Source organism: Pseudonaja textilis, chromosome 1, assembly GCF_049901715.1.
Source record: "Pseudonaja textilis isolate UNSWEBS1 chromosome 1, rPseTex1.2, whole genome shotgun sequence".
NCBI lineage: Eukaryota > Metazoa > Chordata > Lepidosauria > Squamata > Elapidae > Pseudonaja > Pseudonaja textilis.
Window position 1 is genome coordinate 70,161,431 of NC_141990.1, and position 23,397 is coordinate 70,184,827.

Consider the following 23,397-nt stretch of genomic DNA (forward strand, 5'->3'; position numbering starts at 1 on the left):
TGTAATCCAAAGCATGGGAGGAAAAGCTAAGTCTTCAAATGTTCTTTATTTTATTTATTAATCAAGTTTGTGTAGCTGCCCATGTCACTAAAATTTACTCTGGGTGGTGCACAACCTTGGATGAAAACCACAAATATTAAAAATGGCAAATATGCAAATGTAAAAATCTACCTTAAGTAGTAGATAGTATTTTAAAAAACCCCACAATACAAAGCCCCAAGTGAAGAGTGGATAGCTCAACAATGGAGCTATCTATTCATATCTCTGATTCCCTGGGAAGCCCACACCTGATGACATAGCCAGGTCTTGAGAGCCTTCCAGAATGTCAAAAGTGATGGAGATAATGTAATTGGATGGGGAAGGGGGGAAATGTTCTATAAGGTGGGCACCACAGCAGAGAAGACACATACTCTGGGACCCACCAAATGTAGATCCCTAGCTGACGGTATCCACAGCATGCCTTTTCTGCCCAATCTAATGGGGGTACTGAAATAAATATTATCATCATCTTAAACATCATCCGTGTGGGAGCCATACAGATTGCCGCTTTTGCTGTGTATAAGCTAGGCTTTGGTTTCTTGTTAAATTAGGGGAAAGGAAAATGAAATGAGGGAAAAGCTGGATTTTTTTTAATGAGATTACTGATGGGAGAATGTGAATTTAATGGAAACTCATTTATATCGTTGGTGTTCTCTGTGGGTTAATTGAACGTTCAAAGTCTCTTTGGTAAATAGTATTAAGGGCAATCCTTTTAAACATGTCCTGTCATTTGCACATCTTTCTGCAGGTTAATAAGCTAAATTACAGCAGGCAGGTGGTTTTGTAGATAAGCAATCTTGCCCACAGCCTGAGCTTCCTAGAGCTTTGAAATATGCTTATAATGCTGCTACCCTGAAGTTAGAGAACGCGGTAAAAGATTTACAAGATATTTGCTGCAAATTACATACATCAACTGCAGACCTTCCATTTACTCAGGGAAATTACATATAATTTGAGTTTTTATTGCTTTTTTTATTTTTGAAGATATTTGTAAGCAGAATAATTATTTGTTCCAAAATGGTACTATGTAGTTCATATTTTGATCCCAGTGTCCTCTAATGTTGGCATTTACATACTTCTTTATACAAGACATCTGCCTGATTTTTAAAAGCATGACTTTAAATATTGAATGGGTGGATGGATTGCAATTCAGGATTTACTTGCCATTAACTGATTCATCGTCAGTTTCAGACAGTGCTAAAGCTGCCTGTATCCCTTCCAGACACAAGAAAGAACTCAAATGTTTTTTTCTTTCCAGGGATGTATTCACATTCAAGACCTGTGTTTCTGAACCATGGCCAACTTTAATATCTCTGGATTTCAATTCCCAGAGTTCTTCAGCCAGCAATTCTGTGGAATTCTGGGACTTGAAGTCCACTAGTCTTAAAGTTGCTAAGGTTGAGAAACGCTAATATAGACTAATATATTGGGTTAGTATGTGAATTCAACCCTTATGGTTTGTAAGTCGTGGCTTATGAATTAATGTGATAGGCAAAGTCAGCAGCTATGGGTTCTTCATGAAGCATGGTTACCTTCTACAAAATAGGAAATCTAACATTTTACCAGTATTTCTTGTTTTCGGGGGGCTGTGGAACTTTCATTTTTCTTCAACCATAACAATCCTACTTTTAATACTTATACAAAAATTGTATGTTTTTCTCCTCTGGATTGGAATTAAATTACTCTGTTGGATTTTAACAATTATGCTGTTGGATTTTGTTGAGTAGTCACAGTGCTTCAAAATAAAAAATAAAAAATTAGCGGGCGAGGACATCCTGAGGCAGTACATTGTCTATTCTTGCTAAAATCGAATGCAGATGTCATTGAAAAATGAAAATGTCAAAAGAAAGTATGATAACTATAGAAGACAGAATTATAACATTTTCCATTCAAAATCCAGCTCCCTGTGAAATGTAAAAACCGAATAGTTTTAAAGCTGGCCAAGTAAATCAAGCTGAAATGCTGGCCAGGAATATGTTGGGTTTTAAAATCAGAAATAGGAAGTTTGGAGAGAACTTACTTTTATATTGCTCATTAATTGACTAATGAGATATTGGTTGATACTCAACTTTCTGAAATAATAGGTGATGAGTTTTTGAAAGAAGAAAGGAGAGAGGATTGTTGTTTTTGCTATTTTTCTCATCACAATTTCCATACAATTCTGTTCTAGAACACCTTGCAAGTTCTGCCTTAAATTCAACCTGTTCATTTTTATTTTGCACTTTCAAATTCATAACTATGTTTTTTTGAAGAGCAAGGAAAAGTGCCTTTCATTTAAAATTATATTTATGTAATTTAAAAATTAATGCCATTTGAATTTATTTATTTATTTAAATATAGTTTATGTACCGTATTTATCGGCGTATAACACGCACTTTTTCCCCCTGAAAATAGGGGGCAAATGATGTATGCGTGTTATACGCCGATGTCCCGTTCCCAATAGTGCCTAGCGGCGGCGCAGCGTCGTGACGCTGCGCCCGCCGCATATTAAAGGGAATGCGTGTTATACGCCTGTGCGTGTTATACGCCGATAAATACGGTAATTTAAAAATGTATGTAGGAGAAAAAAAACAGCCTCTCATGATTTTCCTTGCTTCTTTTACTTAATTGCCCATTTTAGGGGTATTGTGGTTTGCATAATTAGATACCTTGAAATATCATAACTTCATTAGCCTGATGAAATGTAATATAGCTTATTTAATATATGACACAGCCATTTAATTATTGTGAATTCCAGCATGTTAACGATATTTAACTTATTTCCGCAGAAACTTGCAAACTTGCAAACAATGTAAAGACATCCATATTCCTTCCATCTCTGTCTCCTCTTTATCTATAGGAACCATGGGATGCTGAACACATTCCCGCACTGTTCTCTGCCTTTTGTGGGCTTTTAGTGGCACTTTCTTATCATTTGAGCAGGCAGAGCAGTGATCCATCTGTCTTAGTGTAAGTTATCACTGATGCTTTTGTATGGCTTAAACTATAGAACTATGTAATAAGATAGTTGGATTTGTTATACAAATGTATTTGGTTGCCCATCTTAATCAAATGACTTGGAGCAGGTAATAAACATAAAAAGAGAACATCCATATAAAGGAAACATACATAGGACAGGAAACATACATATAAAAGATAGTATATATTTTAATGTATTTGTATCCCGCCTTTGTTTCTTTTACAAGTAACTTAATGTGAAGAGCATACCTTCCTCCTCCTATTTTTCCCATAACAACTTTGAGCTAGGCTGAGAGAGAGAGAGAGAGAGAGAGAGAGACTGACTGGTATGCCTAACCTATGAATATAACGGGGTCACCAGAAACTACCAGAGACTGGTGTTCTCTCAAGTATCCTGGCTCCATGATATGTACTGCTTTATTGATGATATCGAGGACCTTGACTTGCAGCCAGAAACCTACTGGAAGCCATTGCTTACTGTGGTATACGTTGCTTATGAAGCAGTGATGTTACATGAATATACCATTGTGTATCCAAAACTGTTCATACGGTTACATTCTGGATCAGCTGGAGTTTCTGAATGTTCTTCTTGTAACCAAGAAGTTCTCCAGACTGTGTGCCAAGTAGGTCCAGAAAAACAATACCCTATCCAAAAGGATTTTTCTGTGACACTGGTCTATCAGGGCAACCTGGTCTACCCAAATATGGGACGGAGCAAACTGCTTCCACTTCATCCAAAAATTAACGATGAAAGCTTTCCAAATATGGGAGTGGAAACCTATGAACTTACAGCCACTTGTAGTTAGAGGGGTGGAATCAGAGCCTGTTCTTTCACTTTCAGATCCAAAAGGTACTCATCTCGAGTTGGTAATTTTTTTTACTTAAATGAGCTAGGTGAAAAAATTATTGTCTATTGTCTAGGATTGTTTCCTTTTCAGGAGATTGGTGTTCTAACTGTTTTTTATTTGTTCTGTAAATTAGGTCTCTTATTCACTGTAAATATTTTCCGCACCTTGTAAAGCAACATTTTGAAGAGCCACGAGTTGATCCACTTCCTGAGAAGATGAGAGAATCAGTGGTAGGCTTTCTTTTGGGGGGGGGAAAGTGTTATTAAGACCTTTGTGATGGTATCATTTGAGCCAGTGGTGGGATTCAATTTTTTTTTTACTACCGGTTCTGTGGGCGTGGGTTGGTGGGTGTGGCTTGGTGGGTGTGGCGTGGCTTGGTGGGGATGGTGTGACTTGGTGGGTGTGGCTTGGTAGGTATGGTGTGACTTGGTGGGCGTGGCCTGGTGGGCATGACAGGGGTAGGATACTGCAAAACCCCTATTCCCTCCCCATCCCACTAACCTGCTTTCCAGCTCCATTCTCCTGTGCAGGGCAACAAAAGAAGACCCAGCCAATCAGCTGGGACTCGGGAGGCAGAGAATAGATGGGGGTGGGGCCAGTCAGAGGTGGTATTTGCCGGTTCTCTGAACTACTCAAAATTTCCACTACTGGTTCTCCAGAACTGGTCAGAACCCGCTGAATACCACCTCTGGTTTGAGCTATTGTATGATGTTATATGAAATTGCTTAAATCTCTTTACAGTAGAACTGTAAACTGGTCCAGATGGATTCTTTGTCGAATGGCAGAAGAAGGACAATTTCAGGGACATGTTACACTTCTTCCTTTTTTTCAGCTTTACCCCTCTCCACCCCACCCACTCCAGCTTATATAAAAAGTAACTGGCATTCTTTAATGTTGAAAGGTGCTTCCTATTTATTTTTTTATTCCCCAAAGCTGTACACCATACTTTTTTTTTTTTGCTTTGGACCCAGAATTATCTAGCAACTACATGAATAAACCCTTACAATTTTCTAGGCAGCATTTTCAGAAATGGTTTGCCATCGCCTTGAAAAGGACCGACAGCCTCAGAATCAGTGAGATGAGTTTCATGCCAAGGCAGGACTACAATTCAGATTTTGCTGCACCAAGTCCAGTATCTTAATCACTCCATTGAAGAGGCTCCCATACGGCTCAACAGGCTCAACTAATAATAATAAATTCAGCTGCGATACGAAAATGCCTCTGAGGGCATCCCAATGTAAACTTAGGCATCCATTCCCTTTATTTAAAGGGAAAAGTTTTCAGCATTTACCTCACAGCTGGGAGAGAAAAGACTAGAGACAGTCCTAGGAATTGTGGCTTAGTGCTATGCTTCTTGGCCTGCAGCTTTGAACCATCTTTTTTTTTTTTTGCTTTGAATTGAAAGTGTTATACAGCTCTAGCAAAGACAGATTAATCCTTTCCCTCTATATTGCTTGCACTGAGTTGTTCTTCCAGACATATTAGTGATTTGTTAGGAAATTTTGGAAAGTAGGTATAAAGACACATAGTTTTATTTGTATTGAAGAGGGACAATAACTTAGTTCCTTCCCATTCGGGAAAGAAACTTTTGAGACATTTGCTATGTAGAAAGTTTAGGATCAATGGGGAGAACTGTCTACTCTGTATCCATATTCACCAAGGAAAATAGGTGTCATTGGCAAAGTGTTTACACATATAAGAAATTACAAACAGCGCCTGTTGCCTGCCTGCCTGCCTGCCTGCCTGCATGCATGCTTTCCTTCCTTCCTTCCTTCCTTCCTTCCTTCCTTCCTTCCTTCCTTCCTTCCTTCCTTCCTTCCTTCCTTCCTTCCTTCCTTCTCTCCCTCCCTCCCTCCCTCCCTCCCTCCTGCCAAGAATTAAAGCAAGACTCTTTTGCCCATCCTTCATTTTTCCCTTACAACAACCCTAGGTCATACCAATTATCTGACCATCGGCAACATATTGGTTGTGTCCGAAGTTGAAATCAATTCTTCCCAGTCTGAGTGCAATAAAGACTGTTCCTGTATAGCCATCTTTGTTTAAATTGTCGTTGTGGAGAGTGTGTGCTAGATAAACCACGTATCTGGATTCAAGAAGCTTTGCCCGTACCTTGGCCTGAACATTAAACAAGTACAAAGGGAGAAGATTCTTTAAAGCCAAGACTCCTGTAATTATTACGCAACTGTTAACTGAAGAGCAAGAAGTAGTTTAATTTTGTAAGTCAAATGAGTCTTTACTTGTATTTTTATATTTTAAAAATTATATTCACAGAGAGAAACCTTGAGATCAGATCTCGTTGTGTGCTGTGTGGCTGCTGTGCTATCCTTTGCAGTCAGTGCCAGTACCGTTTTCTTGTCATTAGGGGTTAGTATTACCATTTCTTTCCTTCTGTGTGGATATATTTTTAAAGACGATATATCTGTTGTTCAGAGCAATTAGATACTGTTTCAGAATGCTTTAAAAATCAGACGAGGGGAAGAAATATTTGCTTGTAAGAGGGAATGGGTAATGAGGTTTCATATTGTTTCACATATTAAGAGTCTAGTTACAAATATACAGCAATTATAGCATAATTATACTAAGAGATTTTGTGGCAGCAGTAACAAATCCTTTGGCACAATATGGCTGGAGTAATGTTATGTTTGGGAATATGTATGAACAGTCTGGATGTTGAGGAAAATGGTCAACTATGATACGTTTAGGGTTGCCCTACTTTCCTGCATTGAAATGGAAAGTCAGTTTGGCAGGAAGGAGAAAAAACAACTTGAAAAGAAGAGGGCTAATAGTGGGGACTGAGTGAAACAGGATTCAAGGACAAAAAAAAAGAAGTAGGTCACCTCTAGGAGGTCTGCAGAATATTTTATATTTGGAACGTTTTGAATTCGAAATGCTGATTTCAAGTTTGCAACATTTGGTTTCATGTACATCACACAACCTGTCTCATTCATCCTGGAAGTGTTTGAGGCTCAAAATGTCAGACTCTAAACAGAGCTATTTTGGGCTCAAGACTCATCTTGAATGGTCTAAAATAGCTTAGTTTTAGATGTGAGCCTGTTTTAAGTAGGAAGCTTTGAATCTGCTGTTATTTGAGTTGAAAATGTTTTATGTATCACCTGTTATATCTACATTTTTCCTTCACTGACATTGATTTTCTGACTTATTTCCCTGTTATTACACCTTTAATGCTACTTAGTCTGCCACCTCACTCTTTCCGTTTCATTCCTTCTAAATACCACCTCTCCTTGCCATTAATCATTTATTTACTGATTGATTTGATTTGGTTTGTCAATCGCTTACAAGATAATAGGTAAAAGTATAAACATGAGTAAGAATGCAGGAAATAGGTAAGAATAAATGGGGACAATAGGACAGGGACGGTAGGCACGATGGTGCACTTATACAAGACCCTTACAAACCTCTTAGGAATGGGGTAAGGTCAATAGTGGATAGTTTGAAGTTAAAGGAGTGGGGGTTAGCAGAAAGGGGCATGGGGACTAAGGTAGGGCAACAGCCCCACATATCCTATGTTAAAATTTCAGGTATTTGCCTGGGTTAGCAACCTGACTTCCTGTTTTGCAAATACTCCACCAGTGAAGGCACTCAGTGTCCTTCTTATTAATTTATAATTCTCTTAGTTGATATGCTTCAAGACAGTGCAGGTAATCCTTGAATGAAGGTTACAATAGGTCCCCAAAAGCTACTTGCAACCCAGTTTCAAAGTTCCCACATTTCTCCCCTCCCCCTAGTCATTGATATGCATTTTGGGCATTCAGCAATTGGCCCACATTTATGACTGTAGCACTCCACAGTCATGTGATCACAATGTATTATTGTTTTGCTGGAAATGGGCATTTACTTCCAGTTTCCAGCAAAAAAAGTCCCATAATAAACATATGGGTTTGCTTAATAATTGTCACGTTCACTTAACGACCTCCACCAAAAGAAAGGGTCATAAAATTGGGTCAGTCACATGATGACCTGCTTTATAATTTTGATGACTGCAGTTGCCAGGCTCAGTTACAATCATAAATCATCAGTAGCTGACTGGTCACAGACAGCTAAGGAAGTATACTCTACTTTACAGTGGTCTGGGCTTGACTGCCAGATCATCTGACAATGTACATGTACCAAATGCACCTGGTCTTTGTTCATCATTTCATCAGCAAAACTAGAGGGATCTGGGTCCATACCTGGTGTTCTGCCCCTAGTGGTATACCTGGCATTTATGATAGTCTCCTGAAACAAGCAAACTTCAGGCTTAAGCCATAGTTTGAGAATTTGGATACACCAGTGAACTGCAGATATTTAAAAAATTGAAGTGAACATTACTCTGTCACTGCAGGGGTGATCTTTTTGAAATAAGATAAGCCCGATGTCAATAAATGGTTTTGGAAATGTATGACCTACCTTTTCTTTTTTTGAACAGGTAATGTTTTTTACTAAACAAAAGATGCAGCGGTATGTGTAATTATGGCAGATATGTTGTGGTACCTTACAGTAATATCTTGCATTGTTTATGTTATAGTAGTAAATTCACTGGTGAATCAATGACTATCGATAAGCAGATAACGTAAGGCAGATTTTTTTCTTTTCCTTCTTAGTTTCCATTTTTCATTTTTTAAAGTTTCTTTTTAGGATTAAAGGTTGTTTTGTTACAGTAAAAATAAAGACATCCAAATTTTATTTTTTAAAAGATTAACTTAGTTTTCCCAAATCCCTCCATATCTTCTACATTAGGATTATTCTTGCCTCTGTCAAGAACCAAAAAAGAAAAAGAAAACTTGTGGTCCAATACTTTTAGAAGGAACCAAGCCAGAGAAGGCTGGGTTAATTTTATGTCCAAGAAAGACCATTTTGTGGAGCATTAATGTGCGCTGAGAGCTAAAGCCATACAGTGGCGATATGGATGCCTCCACAACAATGGGATAATCAACATGACAGGCAGTTCCACCTATTATATACAAGATATGGAACCCCACCTACAAATTCATTTATGATTTCAAATAACTTTGGTGTGTTCATCGATATTTATTTGTCCTACTTGTCTATATTTATTACAGTTTATCAAGTTTTAATAAATTAAAGGATACACTTTCCCCCCATCGTTGTGTTTTGCACCATTTGAGCTTCTCCTTTTGCATTTCCACTAGCATTCCACATGTAACATTTCCTACATTTTTTGTCCCTCAGCACAATTGCGTCTTTTGTCCATGAACAAACAAATGTTTTGCAAAACTAGAACATTTCTTTCTTGTGTTATTTTCCCCTTCAGCTACAGTATTAGAAAATGTTCATAAAACATTCTATTAAATGAAAATAAAGCCCTTCTTATCCTTTCTCAGTTACCTTTTCAATAATGTATTTTTGGGGAAAATGGCATTTTTAACGGACTTTTTTTTTTATCAAGATCATATTTTAAATTAAAAATGGTTTAACTACGTGATTTAGGGTTCATTTTGCTTCCTCTTAATCCAGGAATTACTTAGCCTGGTGCTTTTCATTTTTGCATGGACTGTGGGATTCATAACACACTACATCATTCCTCAACTTCGCAAACATCATCCGTGGATGTGGATATCCCACCCTATCCTTAAAAATAAGGAATATCAGCAAAGAGAAGTAAGAGGTATGTAGAATGTTGGGTCACCTCAATATAAATATGTAAATGACACTGTTTATTATGCTTTACATTAGAGTTAATATGGTATTTTTCACATTATTGTGAATCATGAAGTAAAGAGGAAGTTATGATTAGACAGAAATAGAAACCACTATGTTAAAGTAAATGAAGGGCTGCACGGATTATAATACAGCAAAAAGGTGAACCTTCTCAAGAACTGCAGTGGTGCAGTGGTTACAATGCAGTATTGCAGGCTACTTCTGCTGACTGCGAGCTGCATGCAATTTGACAGTTCGAATCTCACTAAATTTTATTTATTATTATTCCCCAAATAATAAGCATGATGGAATTGCAACAACTGCTGAATTGAGAAGTAGGGATGGCTGTAAATATCTCTAAAATTACAGCTGTAGTTTTAGTTCTCCTGTAAACCTATCAGCTAGAAGCAACCTGACTTTTCATTACTGACTGTCTTCAGGGGCTCTAAACTCACTTTACATTACATTTCTATGGGTCTACATTTTAATGACTCTCTTTGTATGTTTTTACATGTTAGGTGATAAGGATGTCAGAAAAAGGGATGTTTCCATTATCTCAGTCTCTTCTCAAAATCAAGCTGACAACTGATTTGGTGTAGTAGGAAAAATGCAATATCCTAATAAGAATCTATTATAAGAGATGAAAAATTAACTTCCAAACAATATCATGGATATAGAGGAAATTCACATAATGATTAATAATAACAGTAATAATTCAAACATTCTATTTTTAATGTATTACAAACTATATACATTACAAGATATTTCAAATTAAAACTAATGTCTCCAAGTCAGTTTCAATTCTTTTGACTTCATAAATATATTGGTGTGGTTTTCTTATCAACAGTGCAAAAGTGATTTGCCATTACCACCTTCTAGAGTGTTTTTCCCACTTTCTAATCTAGACTAAAGTTTAGGATTCTTTCATAGTCTCCAATCTGAAGAGATTCGGTTTTGCTTAATTTTCTGAGTACCCAAAGTCAGCTGAGTATGGCAGTCCTGCTAAACATTTCAAGACAGGGTGAGGAATTCATATGTACGCTACAGTGAAACATAAAAATAAGAGATAAAGGAGAAAAAACATTCATACAGTATGTCACAATTCTGAACAAAGATTATTTCTGAACTGATGGCTTTCACTTCAGTAAACTGTAGCTCTTCAACTATTGGGTTTTCTTTGTGCTTGCAAATTCCACGATATAACTGTCTGAGTTCATTGTTTGGATACTACCCATTTACAAGTTTACAACATTTTGTGTCTCCAAATAGCAAGTGACCTCTTTTTTATGGTGTTCTTTATAGCTGTTTAAGCTCTCACTTTGCAGAACGCTTATATGTTACTTATTCGGGGTTACTTGTATTCTTGGGCAGTCTTTAATTGACATCTCATTATTCAAATGATCAGAACCAGTCTGAAATGTTATTAAGCAGATTTTAGTTCATGTTTCATAGTTTTCAGGAAGAACAATATCCTCATTATAAGAATATATTGAATACTAACATGATTTCAAATGAATGAATAATGTGTATAAAGCTATTCATTCCTTAATAGCATATATAAAAGTTAGATGCTATTCATTATTGGTATTACTCATGATTTCATAAAGGGTTTTTTTTTAATTCAGCTGCTGCTCATTTAATGTGGTTTGAGAGACTGTATGTGTGGCTTCAGTGTTTTGAAAAGTACATCTTGTATCCTGCAATAATACTGAACTCCCTCACCAATGATGCTTTTTTAATCAGCAAAAACAAGATGATAACCTCATAGTAAGTTGCATATTATATTTCAAGATGCATTATTTGTAGAATTAAAGCTCTCCTCATATCCCATGAACACTGATGGGAATTGGTCCTGGAAGAAGGGGAAGAACCAGTGTAACGTGCTCTACTCCGAACCCCCTGAGTTGGTCCAGAAGGATTTGATGATCAATGGTATCAAAAGCCATTGAGCGCTCAAGAATAAGGATAGGACACCACTTCTTTCCTGCTCCTGCCAGAAGTCATCCACAAATGAGATCAGTGTTGTCTCAGTCCCATCCCAGGCCTATAATCTAACTGAAAGGAGTCCAGATAATCTGCTTCCTCCAGGGTCATCTGGAGTTGCAGTGCAATCAACTTCTCAACCTTATTTTTAAGGAAAGATTGAAAGCAGGATGAAACAGGTAGTTGGATCTAGCAGACTACTCCCTCTCTCAAAGAATTTCCTAGCTTTACAATCTAGCCTAAATGATAGACTTACATGAAGTTCATTTATTCACCAGGGTGAAGTTATAGACATGCTTAGAATCATTAAATGTAATGCTTAGATACGATCTAAGATCTAGAAATTGTGACTTAAGAGTTGCTTATCAAATTCTTCCCTAAGTCCAACTTAGTTAGCAAAACTATGAGAGAACAACCTAACATACTAATATATTGGGTCTATGAGACTACAATAGACTTGGAAATTTGCAAGGTGTACAAGTTTGTTGTAACAATTTTTAACTCAACCAGCTGCTGAGAGCAAAGGTGACATCTGCCTTGGCTCTTGGTGCTCAAATCCACAGAACACCACTGTTTTATGGTCTCTTTGTGAGGAGCTGCCATTCAGACCAGGGGTAGGATGCTACCTGTTCTGTCTGGCTCTATAGTATCAGTAGCTCTGAAGAGCAGCAGACACCAAACCAGTTCTGTGTTTGCTGCTGTTTGGCCCACCCGCCTGCCCGGGCGCTTCCCTGTCCTTTATTTCCTGCTTTTTCAACCTCAGCTGCTTTGCGTGGCACAGCTGTGGTTGAGAAAGCAGGGAAAAAGTGGCTTTTCGAACACTGCGCACCTATGCTCAGCGCTTTTCAGCTGTCCTGGAGGCACAGCTTAAGGTTTTTTACACGCACACACGCAACTGGTAGTAACACCAGTTGATAACACCTAGGTGATCTCCCATTCTCTACTCTGGAGAATTTTGAAGGACTGGTCTACTGGCTGGTGTTTTGTTCTTCTCAGTAGTTGTCACCTCTGGTCATTTGTAAGATGTCTTCAGTCAGCCATGACTCACACCCAAAGCAAATCTGTTTTTGGCAAAAACACATCTAGGTTCAAAGTCATGTAAAAGCATGGACATATTATTCATGCAAAATATATTCTCTTCTGTTAATTTTGTTGTTTGTTTTAACTGGGAAATACTGACACAGTCCTTACAAAATGTGAGCAGGAATCACAGCATATTTTTCTCTGAAGAAGTGTGCTTATGTCATAAAAAATGTAGCAAGAGGAATCTCCTTATATTCTTGTGAATAAAGATAAATGCCATCCTTTCATCTTTAAGCCTTTTCCTTCCTTTTTAGATTTTGCTTCTTTACATCTTGATATCACATGGTTGCCTTTAAAGTTCTGCTTGCCCACCATGTTCTGTTACCACTTTATTACAAAAGAGTAATATAACCCTTACTCCTAATATTGTTATTGTGCACTAAATATTAGAATGTTGTTATATAATTTAAAATAAACAGATAAAGCTTGCTTTCAGTTTAAAACAAGACTATGTACGTTTTATACTAGCAGAAAGAAATAAGCATTCTGGGAGGAGCATAGATTTTCTTTCTTTCTTTTCTAATACTGTAATGCTAACAGTGCCGGACTTGCAGATGGCTCTCATTTAGTAGCTGTCTTGTGTAGCAATCATTCATACTTACTGCAGTGATTAAAAAAAGTAACTTTGCAACCAAGTACGGGTCTGTAAAGCAAAAGAAAGCTGAAGTAAGATCATAAGTGCAGTTGTGCTTATGTGACTGCTTCACTGAATGACTGAGATTGCTGGTCCCAAGTGTGCTTACTAAATAAGAGCTACCTGTACGACAGTTAAGTGCAACATTACAAACTCCCTAAATCAAAACAAGTGTTCTCTGCTAGGAAAGCTGCCACAAATCATATTTTAGTGACTGGGATATGCAAACACATTTTTAACAGATAAATAAACCAAATGGAAGCAGGCCGGATACTTACGATGCATCTATTTTAATTTATTTCAATTTTCTTTCCATTTTATTTTGCAGCTGTGATATCTTTCTAATTACAATTGCGGGAATGAAGCTACTGCGGTCTTCATTTTGCAATCCCATTCACCAGTTTGTTACATTAAGCTTCACGTTCATCTTCTTCAAGTTTGATTGCAAAGGTTTCTCCGACAACTTCTTATTCAATTTCTTCATTATGTCAATTGTATTTAATAAGGCAAGTACTGATTTTTAAAACATCATTGTCCTTTCAAGCGTAAATGTTTTTTGGGGTTGAGAGTTAATCTTTTTTTCTTGCAAAACAAACGAAATGTTTTGCAAGAAAAAATTATATTAATATTCTTATATTTATATTTAAATAGAAACTAAACAAAACTAAACCCTGCTGATAAAGATCAAGCAGAAATATTGTTGTATCCTATCAGAGCTTAAGAAAGAAATTATTTTAATGTGAAATATCTTTGAAATGTCATGTTGACTTCTGTGTTGACACAATGCTGTCAAAACTCACAACAGTAGAGCAGCTTTGAAAAAGAGAATTATTAATAAATTGGAACCCGACTTGCTGAGTTACACATGAAGGAGCTTCCTACTTGAATATTTATTTAACTTTTAGATACTTCTGATTTTATTTTAAAATTCAAAAGGCTCCTCTGGGAAATTATTCAAATATATAATCAGTTTTAACATAAATTATTAATTTTTCATTCCTTGTGTCTGGCTTCACCTTCACTTCCTTGGTTTTCAGATCATTAGGCTTTGTTAGGTATGTTACAAAAGGGCATTTGCTGGAGCACAGAGGGGTGAGTGAAACACCCTCCCCAAAGCATGTATGTATCTAGGCCACGGGTGTAAAACTCACCGTGTCATGTTGCTGCGACATGACATTTCACGATGTTTTTCGTGGGGCCAGGGTGAGCATGGCTTGCGCGTGATGCATTGGCCTGCAGGCCACCAATTTGATACCCCTCCTGATCTATGTCCTCCTGGAGGCTTTGCACAGCTACTTCAGAGGCATTCTTCAGTTGTTCAGATGTAGATGAAACTAACACTGTGCAATGTGCATACACAGATAATTCTGTGTGGCAAGCATAGAGGAGAAGGAAGAGTTATTTAATACACTGTATTTAAAGCATTTGTCCTACATCTTCTGTCAACTGTATTGACAGAAGATGTAGGATAACTGCTTTAAATTCAAAGTAGAAGAGGTGGCTTGAAGTGTGCTGCAACCTTAATTCAGCCCATCTCCAAGGCATTAAAACAATTGGCTCATGCAGCTACTGCTTTAAGAGATCATAGTCCGATGGTGCATTTGGTCATCCATGTTTGATGAAGCAGTTCTTCAGACTTGAATCACTGCACAGCTCTGGTTTGTTGATTTAATTTTAAAACATGACCCATTGCATATCTAATTCCCTTAAATCTCTCCTCATAAGACTTAGTTTGCCATCCTCTAATCACCTTATCCAAACTTGTCAGGGTTTTTCTGAATCTTTCTTAAAACATGGTGCCTAGCGCTGAATGCAATACAGAAAAGAGAGTCGGGCCTGTTCTTTGAAAAGTATTCTTATGATGCGCTTCAAAATTGTCTTTTTTGGCAACCATGTCATACTACTGAATGATCCAGATTCTTTCTATACATGATTTCACCAAACCATCTGCCACCATATCACCCCGCATGTGATTTCTTCTATCTAAGTGAAGAACTTTGCTTTTTTCAATATTAACTTCTTCTCAGATTTTGCTTTTGCTGGCTAGAATATTAGTTACCTCACTTTCTTCTGTGCTGACTGAAACTTGGATAAGGATTTATCCACCTCTTCATCCAAGTCATTATTTTTAGCAAATATAGATATATTTATCATACTCCAGTTCCATCTCTGCCCCGTATCTTTTGAACAAGTTCTGTCCTTCAATTTTTCTGTCCCCGTCATGAGAACCATCTGATCAGTATAAATAATATCTAATTACATTTGCCTTTGCCTTGCAATAGAATTCAAATTCATTTCATTCCCATTCATTTCATTCCCATGAACATTAGTACACAGATAGAAAGCCATAGATTTTATGAGTCAATGTTTTTCCTGATTTTTCATTCATTTATATAATAGGCCATTGAACATTTTCTTGGTTTAATTCAGCCTACTTCCTCACCTCCACTGTCAGAAAAAAAATAGTTTGCCTCTTATTATGTCTTTCTTCCACTTGGACGTTGCTTACCTACTTGTTTCTCCTAGGAACTAGCATACCAAACTCATGACTATTTCCAATCTCCATGCTGTTTGCATTTTTCATTGTCTCATGCTCTTTCTTGGTGCCTTCCCAGGTGATATGCTTCCCTTCATACCTGCAAGCTATCTCTTTTTTTGTTTGTCTCAAGACAAGATTGTTTTTGTTCCTTTGTTTGTTTGTTTATGATTGGCACATGTATGCCAATCAGGATGGTGTGAGAAGCTATTATACAAATCAAAGGCAAGGTGTTTTTTTTTTCCTGTCCCCCCCATTTGAGCCTTGGATTTTGCTCTTGTTATGGACTTTCCTGCCTATCTCTTCAGCAGTGGTGGGATTCAAATTTTTTTACTACTGGTTCTGTGGGCGTGGTTGGTGGGCATGGCAGGGGAAGGATACTGTAAAATCTCCAGTCACAGGTGGTATTTACCGGTTCTCCGAACTACTCAAAATTTCCGCTACCGGTTCTCCAGAACTATTCAGAACCTGCTGAATATCACCTCTGCTCTTCAGGCATCTGGGATATGCATATTGGATGAAACCTTTGTGGAGTGCAGCAGGCTGGGATGAATGTCTGAGGAATATGGCTTGCTATCCCTTGTCTGAGTAAACAACAGTATGCTAATTCACAATAGCTCTACACTGTAAAATCTTTATCTGCTGCTGTTACTTCTAGATAGATGACTACAAATTCAGATATGAAAGCCCACTTGATCAAGCTCAAGCTCATATTTCAGGCAGACATTATTTCTTTAGCATATTTTAGAAACTACCCGTTTTCCTCATAGAGCTATTCTGGGCAGTGAATAACCTTAAAAGGCCCATCCATGTAGCCCAGCAATCTGAGAATCTGAATATCTCATGTGACACCATTTTTGTAAGTAGTTGTTCACTTGGAGTGTTTTTCCCTTTCCATCCTCTTTCTGAACCCTTAGAATAAATAAGACCATTACATGAAGTCACCCTCCAAACACCCTTCAGCTTTCCTAGAATTTTAAAATCCATGATGTTAATAGTTGTAGCTATTCTTGGTGATATCATTTCCCACCCTGTACATAAACAAGAAGGAATGATTGTGATACTTTTATGGCAGAAAAGAGATTGTTGTGAGAATGGCAATTGTTTGCTGGTCTTAGTGTTTTGGAATATATGATTTCTGTTAATTTTTAAGGAAGAAGAAAGTATTGTTGAAAAGCAACATCTGCAAACCGCTGAGAGGTTGAATAGGGCAATAAGCTGAGTGAATGCTGAGTAAAATCAAGATAGCATCAATCAAACTGTGATGCTATTTTTTCATGCAGAAGGATGCTGGGACAAAGAATGCAAATGAGAACATTAATATTGCAGAAAATTGATGACTGCAAATTGGCACATTTTATAGGATTCTAGTGCATCAAGGGGATCAATTTCCAAGGTTCCCACAATGTCTTGAACCATGCTTTCAAAAAGGCCATTTGGAAGACTCCATTTTTTGTTAAAGAACCTGCGTGCCTGTATTTATAGATCTATATTCTCTACATATTTATATAGATGTTTTTTTTAACCCTGCCTTTATTATTTTTATAAATAACTCAAATGAACAGACCCCTAACACTCCTTCCATTTCCTAGTTTCTCCACAACTCAGGCAGAGAGAGAGAGAGTTACTGGCTCAAAGTCACCCAACTAGTTTTCATTCCTAAAGTGGGACTAGAACTCACACTCTCCTGGTTTCTAGCCTGGTGCCTTAACCACTGGACCAAATATTATCAGATTGTGAACTATTACAATTTCCCAACTCAATCACAATTCTTGTTAAAGTTCAGGAAGTTTATTTTTCCCTGCTATACTTTTGACTCTACCTAAACTGGGCTTAACATTATAAAAATGACCATTAAGACATTACTTTTCATTGAAGATGTGAACAGCAATGCTAAAGTGTTTTCAGTCCATATCATCATGTCAAAAACAAATATCCTATCAATGCAGTGGCTGAAAGTACACATCAAGTTTCTCTGTTACTCTTCAAAAACCTTACAATAAAATCATATTAGACAGTTGTTTAGCAGATTATTTTTTCAGATGCTATTAGTAATAGTAGCTGTAGTATAATAGTAGACCGATCATGTAGTAATTTTATCTCTTTTCAGAGCTGATTCAAGATAATTATTGCCTGAGACAAAGCTGCAAATCATACACAAACATACAGACACAAAACTACATCACTCTGAAAGCCAGCCAAGCTTTTATGTTACCAGAAATAGAAAAATCCCACAAGAGCCTATTATCCCCAATATAAAATTTCAATCATCAGTTATTCAGCCAACAATTTGTTGCTGTTTCAGGTCACTGAAAATCAATTGCCCAAAATAACAGTCTCATGCTAGCTAATCAGAAATCCAGTTGGTTCCTTTTGCCTTTAATTAATGCAATCCAGGGAGCTCAAACCGTGTGAATCAATATAATTGCTTGGGGTCTTCATTGCCTACACCACTTTTCTCTTTGTGACCTGATCTGTTACTGATTGCTGATATTTATTTTCCCTTGCAAAATCATTCAACAGATTCTGAAATCATTTTTCCTCTAGTATATAAGGACTTTTCCAAATTTCCAAATAAAAGAGACCAAATCACTCAGAAATATTGCAGTACATAATTTAGATGATAACTCCCTTTTATAAACCCTCCCAGTTTGCCTTTTCTGCAGATGTGTAATATTTGCATTCCAAAAGTCTGAATATAGGTTATTTTTTTCAACAATTTAGTTTCCTATTTATGTGGTTTCCAATATACTGTTCCACAAACCATATTGTGTACCTGTTTCGTATGGTTTTGGTGATGGAAAAAGGTAATATATCATTTTTTTAAAAAACAATTCAGTGGTTTTGGGTTGTCAAAGCTTATCATACCATTTAGCAAGGCAATGCTCTTGGCTGCAGAAATATGCTGTTCTTTGTTTTGTCAGTAATCAGATAAAATACTATTTTTGACTTCAACATCTTTGTTGAACAGATATTCTCTAGCTTAGTCTGAAATGCAAGATATGCTTGGTTTAGTCCGTGTGTTTTGGCAAATGAATGCTTGGTTCTGACTGTCAGTTAGGTGAAAGACGGTCAGAAAGTTTTATGGAAAAAAATGTTTCAGAATGAACCTGCCAACATAATCTGCTCAACTGCACAGGCTACCTGCTGGGACTTCTTCAGACGTGACAACTGATTGTAATGAAGTATCTCAAGAAGAAGTCTTTGATTTAGTTGAAGTTTCTCTAGCCCTTTTCACTGCCTTTCAGACTGTATTGGGAAATTTCTTAAATTCATTAGAATAGTTTTGGTGAAATAAAAATGGGAAATCCGCAAAATTATATTACATGCTGAAGAGAATTTCCCCTCCATACAGTAAATGGCATCACCTAATTCTTAACTAGCACAGTTTAGCTGATAGTCCACTTAAGTGCACTGCTTTTTGCCACAATTTCTTGGATCCATTACCTATTGACAGATGGATCTGGAAATATTTTTTCACATTTACTTGAGTTAATGGTTTCCCCAACACTGACTGCTGCATTTTGGACCAGTTGCAGCTCCTCAGTGCTCCTCAGGGGTCATTTCATGTAGAGTGCATTGCAGTAGTCTAACTGGGAGGAAACTAAGACATTGGTGACTGTCCTGCCCTTATTAGAATTGGACTCTGAGGGAGAGGAGGAACAACCGACAGGGAGTGGAGGTGTGGCTCCGGAGGTTGTGGAGGAGGCTGGGGAAGGGCAGAGGCTGGCTGGGCAGTCAGAGGAAGAACCAGGCCCATCCCCTCTTCATCCTAGGACACTCGGGGAGGAACGGAGAAGGAAACAACTTGGCTTATGAGAGAGGAAGCAGCCATGATCCCCCTCATTGGTTGCAGCTGGGGAGAATAGTATATAAGAGAGATGATTGTTGCCAGAAGCAGGGCATGTTTTATTTGGGGCTGAAGTTATCTTGGCTGGTGTCCTTCCCACAGACTGTACATTGTTATCTCCTTGAAGTTGGTAATTATTTATCCTGGTCTGTTGTGGAAATTCCTTCATTGTAGTTCGTTTTGTTTTGTTTTTATTTCACCTCTATCTCCTCATTAAGTTCGGACTGTATTGCTATCTTTTGAACACTATTTTTGAATAAGTTTTATTTCCATCTCATCCCTTATTAAAACCCCTCAAACTTTAAAAATATAAGCCAGAAATGCCCTCCCCAGGGATTCTCTGGAAATCCCCAAAGAAATGCTGGTCTACTGGTCTTCTGTGAACTATCCACTTCTACTTTTAGTACTACTTCTTGCTCAGGGGTGGGATTCAAAAATTTTAGCAACGGGTTCTTGGCCTGGTGGGTATGGCCATGGTGGGTGTGGCTTAGTTGGCCTCCTGCACCAGGGGAGCGGTTTTTGCCCTCCCTGGGCACCGGAGGCTTTTCTCGAGCGTCCGGGAGGACAAAAACAGCCTCCCCAGGCTCTGGAAGCTCTCTGGAAGCCAGAAACAGGTCCATTTCTGGCCTTCCCGAACTTCTGGAAGCCAGAAACAGGTCCATTTCTGGCCTTCCCAAACTTCCAAGAGACTTGTTTTTCACCCTCCCCAAGCCTCCATGCGCGCCCTGCACTTACCTGCATCCAAAATGGGCCACATGGGGACTCCTGGGAGGGGTGGGGTGGGGTAGGCAGGGCCAGCCAGGAGTGCAATTTGGGGGTTCTCAGAATCTTAGCTCGGGGCTCTCTCGAACCCCTGCGAAGCTCCAGCAGCCCACCCTGTTCTTGCTCTAGTTTTCAAGAATAAAGAAAGAAGTAACAGAAGAAAAAGGAATATCCATAGTGACTTGGGATGTCTATGGATTAGAATGATATAAACAAGCTATAATGCAAGGAGGCAACTTCAGGGTCAGCTATTTGCTAATCCCCCAGCTCTGCCAATTTTCTCTATAATGATGCAGAAAGACCACTGAGCGTGTTCGTGAGTAATGCACATTACGGAGATAAATTGAAATTATTTTGCACTACGCATTGACAAATATTTTCTCGATTTGGCTATGCTTTCTTTTAATGGCTCAATCTCAGGAGTGGAATCAGAATGATGTCCGATAGTTATGTAGTTACTGGCTCTTTGAAACTTGGAGTGATGAATTCTGCATTAAAAAAGAAACCCTGAAGCATTGTGGTGACACAGAAATGTTGTGTAGATAGGTGTTCTGTAAATTGAGCAGGTTCACATAATGTTTACTAATATTCTTGATTCATATAATTTGTCTAGCTGCAAATTTTGTTGAAAAGCCCTGGTTAAGGTTATAATTCCCTTCCCCTTCCTGTCTTTGGTGAAAAGAAATTGTAAAAAAGTTTGATTCATGGAAGGAAAGAGAATAGATGCCATTTCCCATTTGTAGAAATGCTTTTTGGCATTTTTAGTGCATTTGTCTTGATCAATAGATACCTTACTTTCACAGGCCACTCCTACCATAGTTCTCCCTGTGTACGTGTAATTATGCCTGTGTATGTATGCAAATGCTTTTATGCTACCGGTAGTCCTTGACTTATGACCACAATGGAGATCAGAATTTCTGTTGCTAGGCAAGGTGGCTGTTAAGTGAGTTCCACCCAATTTTGCAACCTTCTTTATCACAATTTTAAAACCAAATGACTGCAGTTAAGTGACTCAAGCAGTTGCAGAGGTGGTATTCAGCAGGTTCTGACCAGTTCTGGACAGTGGTGGGATTAAAATTTTTTTACTACCGGTTCTGTAGACGTGGCTTGGTGGGTGTGTCGGGGAAGGGTACTGTAAAATCTCCATTAAGAGGTGATATTTGCTAGTTCGCCAAACTATTCAAAATTTCCACTACCAGCTCTCCAGAACTGGTCAGAACCTGCTGATTGCCACCTCTGGTTCTGGAAAACCAGTAGTGGAAACTTTGAGTAGTTCAGAGAACCAGCAAATACCACCTCTGACTGGCCCCGCCCCCCATCTATTCTCTGCCTCCTGAGTCCCAACCTGATTGACTGGGTCTTCTTTTGTTGCCTGCACAGGAGAACAGAGCTGGAAAGCAGGTTAGTGGGGTGGGGAGGGAATGGAGATTTTACAAGCCACGCCCACCAAACCAGTAGTAAAAAAATGTGAATCCCATCACTGAGCAATTGCTAAGTAAATCCGGCTTCCCCCATTGACTTTGCTTGTTGAAGCTGGCTGGGAAAGTCGCAAATGTGTGATCGTATGATCCTGGGATGCTACAACTGTTGTAAAAACATGTCAGTTGTCAAGCACTTACATTTGGATCATGTGACTGTGGGGACGCTGCATTGGTTCTAAGTGCAAGGATTGGTTGTAAGTCACTTTTTCCAGCACTGTGTAACTTTAAGCGGTCACTAAATGAATGATTGTAAGTCAAGGACTGCCTGCACTTCAATCAATATCAGATCTTAAGGAAAGTTTATTATAAAGCAGGAGGGATGCAGCCTGGCCTTATTTGTTTTCTAAACAATGAATTTCATTTTAGAACAATGAGGCATAGAATGTGCTAATAAAATGGAGTCGAACATCCTTATACATTTTTTTTGACCCAAAACCTATCACAGGTTATGTTCCCATCCCACCTAATTCGGGATTGTATTAAAACAGAAGGTCCTGGTTTTTTTAAAAAAAATGAGATAAGGTGAAGCATTTTCTGTTTTTCGTAACAAACACGTTTCATGAGATTATTCTGACTCTTGCCCTTGGCTTATAAAAAGAATTCTATTTTGATGATCGCATTTAATCTTAACTGTGTAGGAAGAATCTTTGTACACTTGTAGTAAATACAGAAACCCAAGTGCTTAGTGGGTCGTTGTTTTTTAAAATAGATTTTATGGATGCTATCATCATTTTTTTCTCTCTTTCATTTTCAGCTGTGGGATCTACTACAGAAATTACAGTTCATAATGACTTATATTGCTCCTTGGCAAATTGCCTGGGGCTCATCTTTCCATGTGTTTGCTCAGCTCTTTGCAATACCTCATATCCTTTTAAGAAAGTTGTTTGCGTTTTGTTGTGTATTCAGCCTGAGGCCTGTGAGTAATTTATACAGCCCACTATTGTTTGTTTGTTTTGTTCCTTTTTTTAAAAGTACATCATTCCAAGAAGATTAGCAACATACAATGCTTGGGAAAATGACATTTGTGTTATTAAATAGATAAAAGTAAGGTAAGATAGGAAATGAGAAATGTGTTCCATTATTTGTTCTCCAGTTGTATATGTAATTTAAAAAAGGACAGTATGTCCCTGATACTTTTACAAATTGTATAAACAATTTTCTGCCAAGTTGAGAAAAATCTTCCCCTCCCTAAGGTTCCATATTTACATACTAGATGACATATTTCCTAAATGACAGGCAAAATGCATTTTAAAAGTTACAGTACTCTGGTTGATTACATTGTATTTATTTTTTCTTTATCGGGAATTTGCAAGCCTTTTTCCTTTCATTTCAGGGGTATATTTGTATAGGTTGAATCTTTGTTATATATTTGCATTTAAAAGCACTATTTTTAAGAAAAGCCGGAGATAAGATAGCAGTATTAATTATTATCAAGGATAAATATTCAACTTACTGGAGACAGAGAAATCTGTAATATTTATATTAGTTGCTCATTTCACTATTTGACATGGACTTCTCCTAGAGTTTTGCTGCTTTCCACTAATCTTTTCCATTTGTTTCCTGTG

At 37.9% G+C, this 23,397-nt stretch overlaps 1 protein-coding gene across 4 annotated transcripts in view; it reads left to right on the top strand.

The window, feature by feature from the left end:
• The window catches only part of PCNX2 (pecanex 2), a 98,910-nt gene that overhangs the window by 40,131 nt on the left and 35,382 nt on the right, over positions 1-23,397 (top strand). For 3 of the 4 annotated variants that reach the window (XM_087937519.1, XM_087937526.1, XM_087937511.1), the window contains 7 exons: positions 2,879-2,988; positions 3,979-4,075; positions 6,117-6,209; positions 9,321-9,471; positions 11,129-11,270; positions 13,532-13,709; positions 22,587-22,695. In XM_087937519.1, coding sequence (XP_087793645.1) covers positions 2,879-2,988; positions 3,979-4,075; positions 6,117-6,209; positions 9,321-9,471; positions 11,129-11,270; positions 13,532-13,709; positions 22,587-22,695 — 880 coding nt within the window. The remainder of the gene's footprint in view (positions 1-2,878; positions 2,989-3,978; positions 4,076-6,116; positions 6,210-9,320; positions 9,472-11,128; positions 11,271-13,531; positions 13,710-22,586; positions 22,696-23,397) is intronic. The other variant, XM_087937521.1, reaches the window with a different exon arrangement.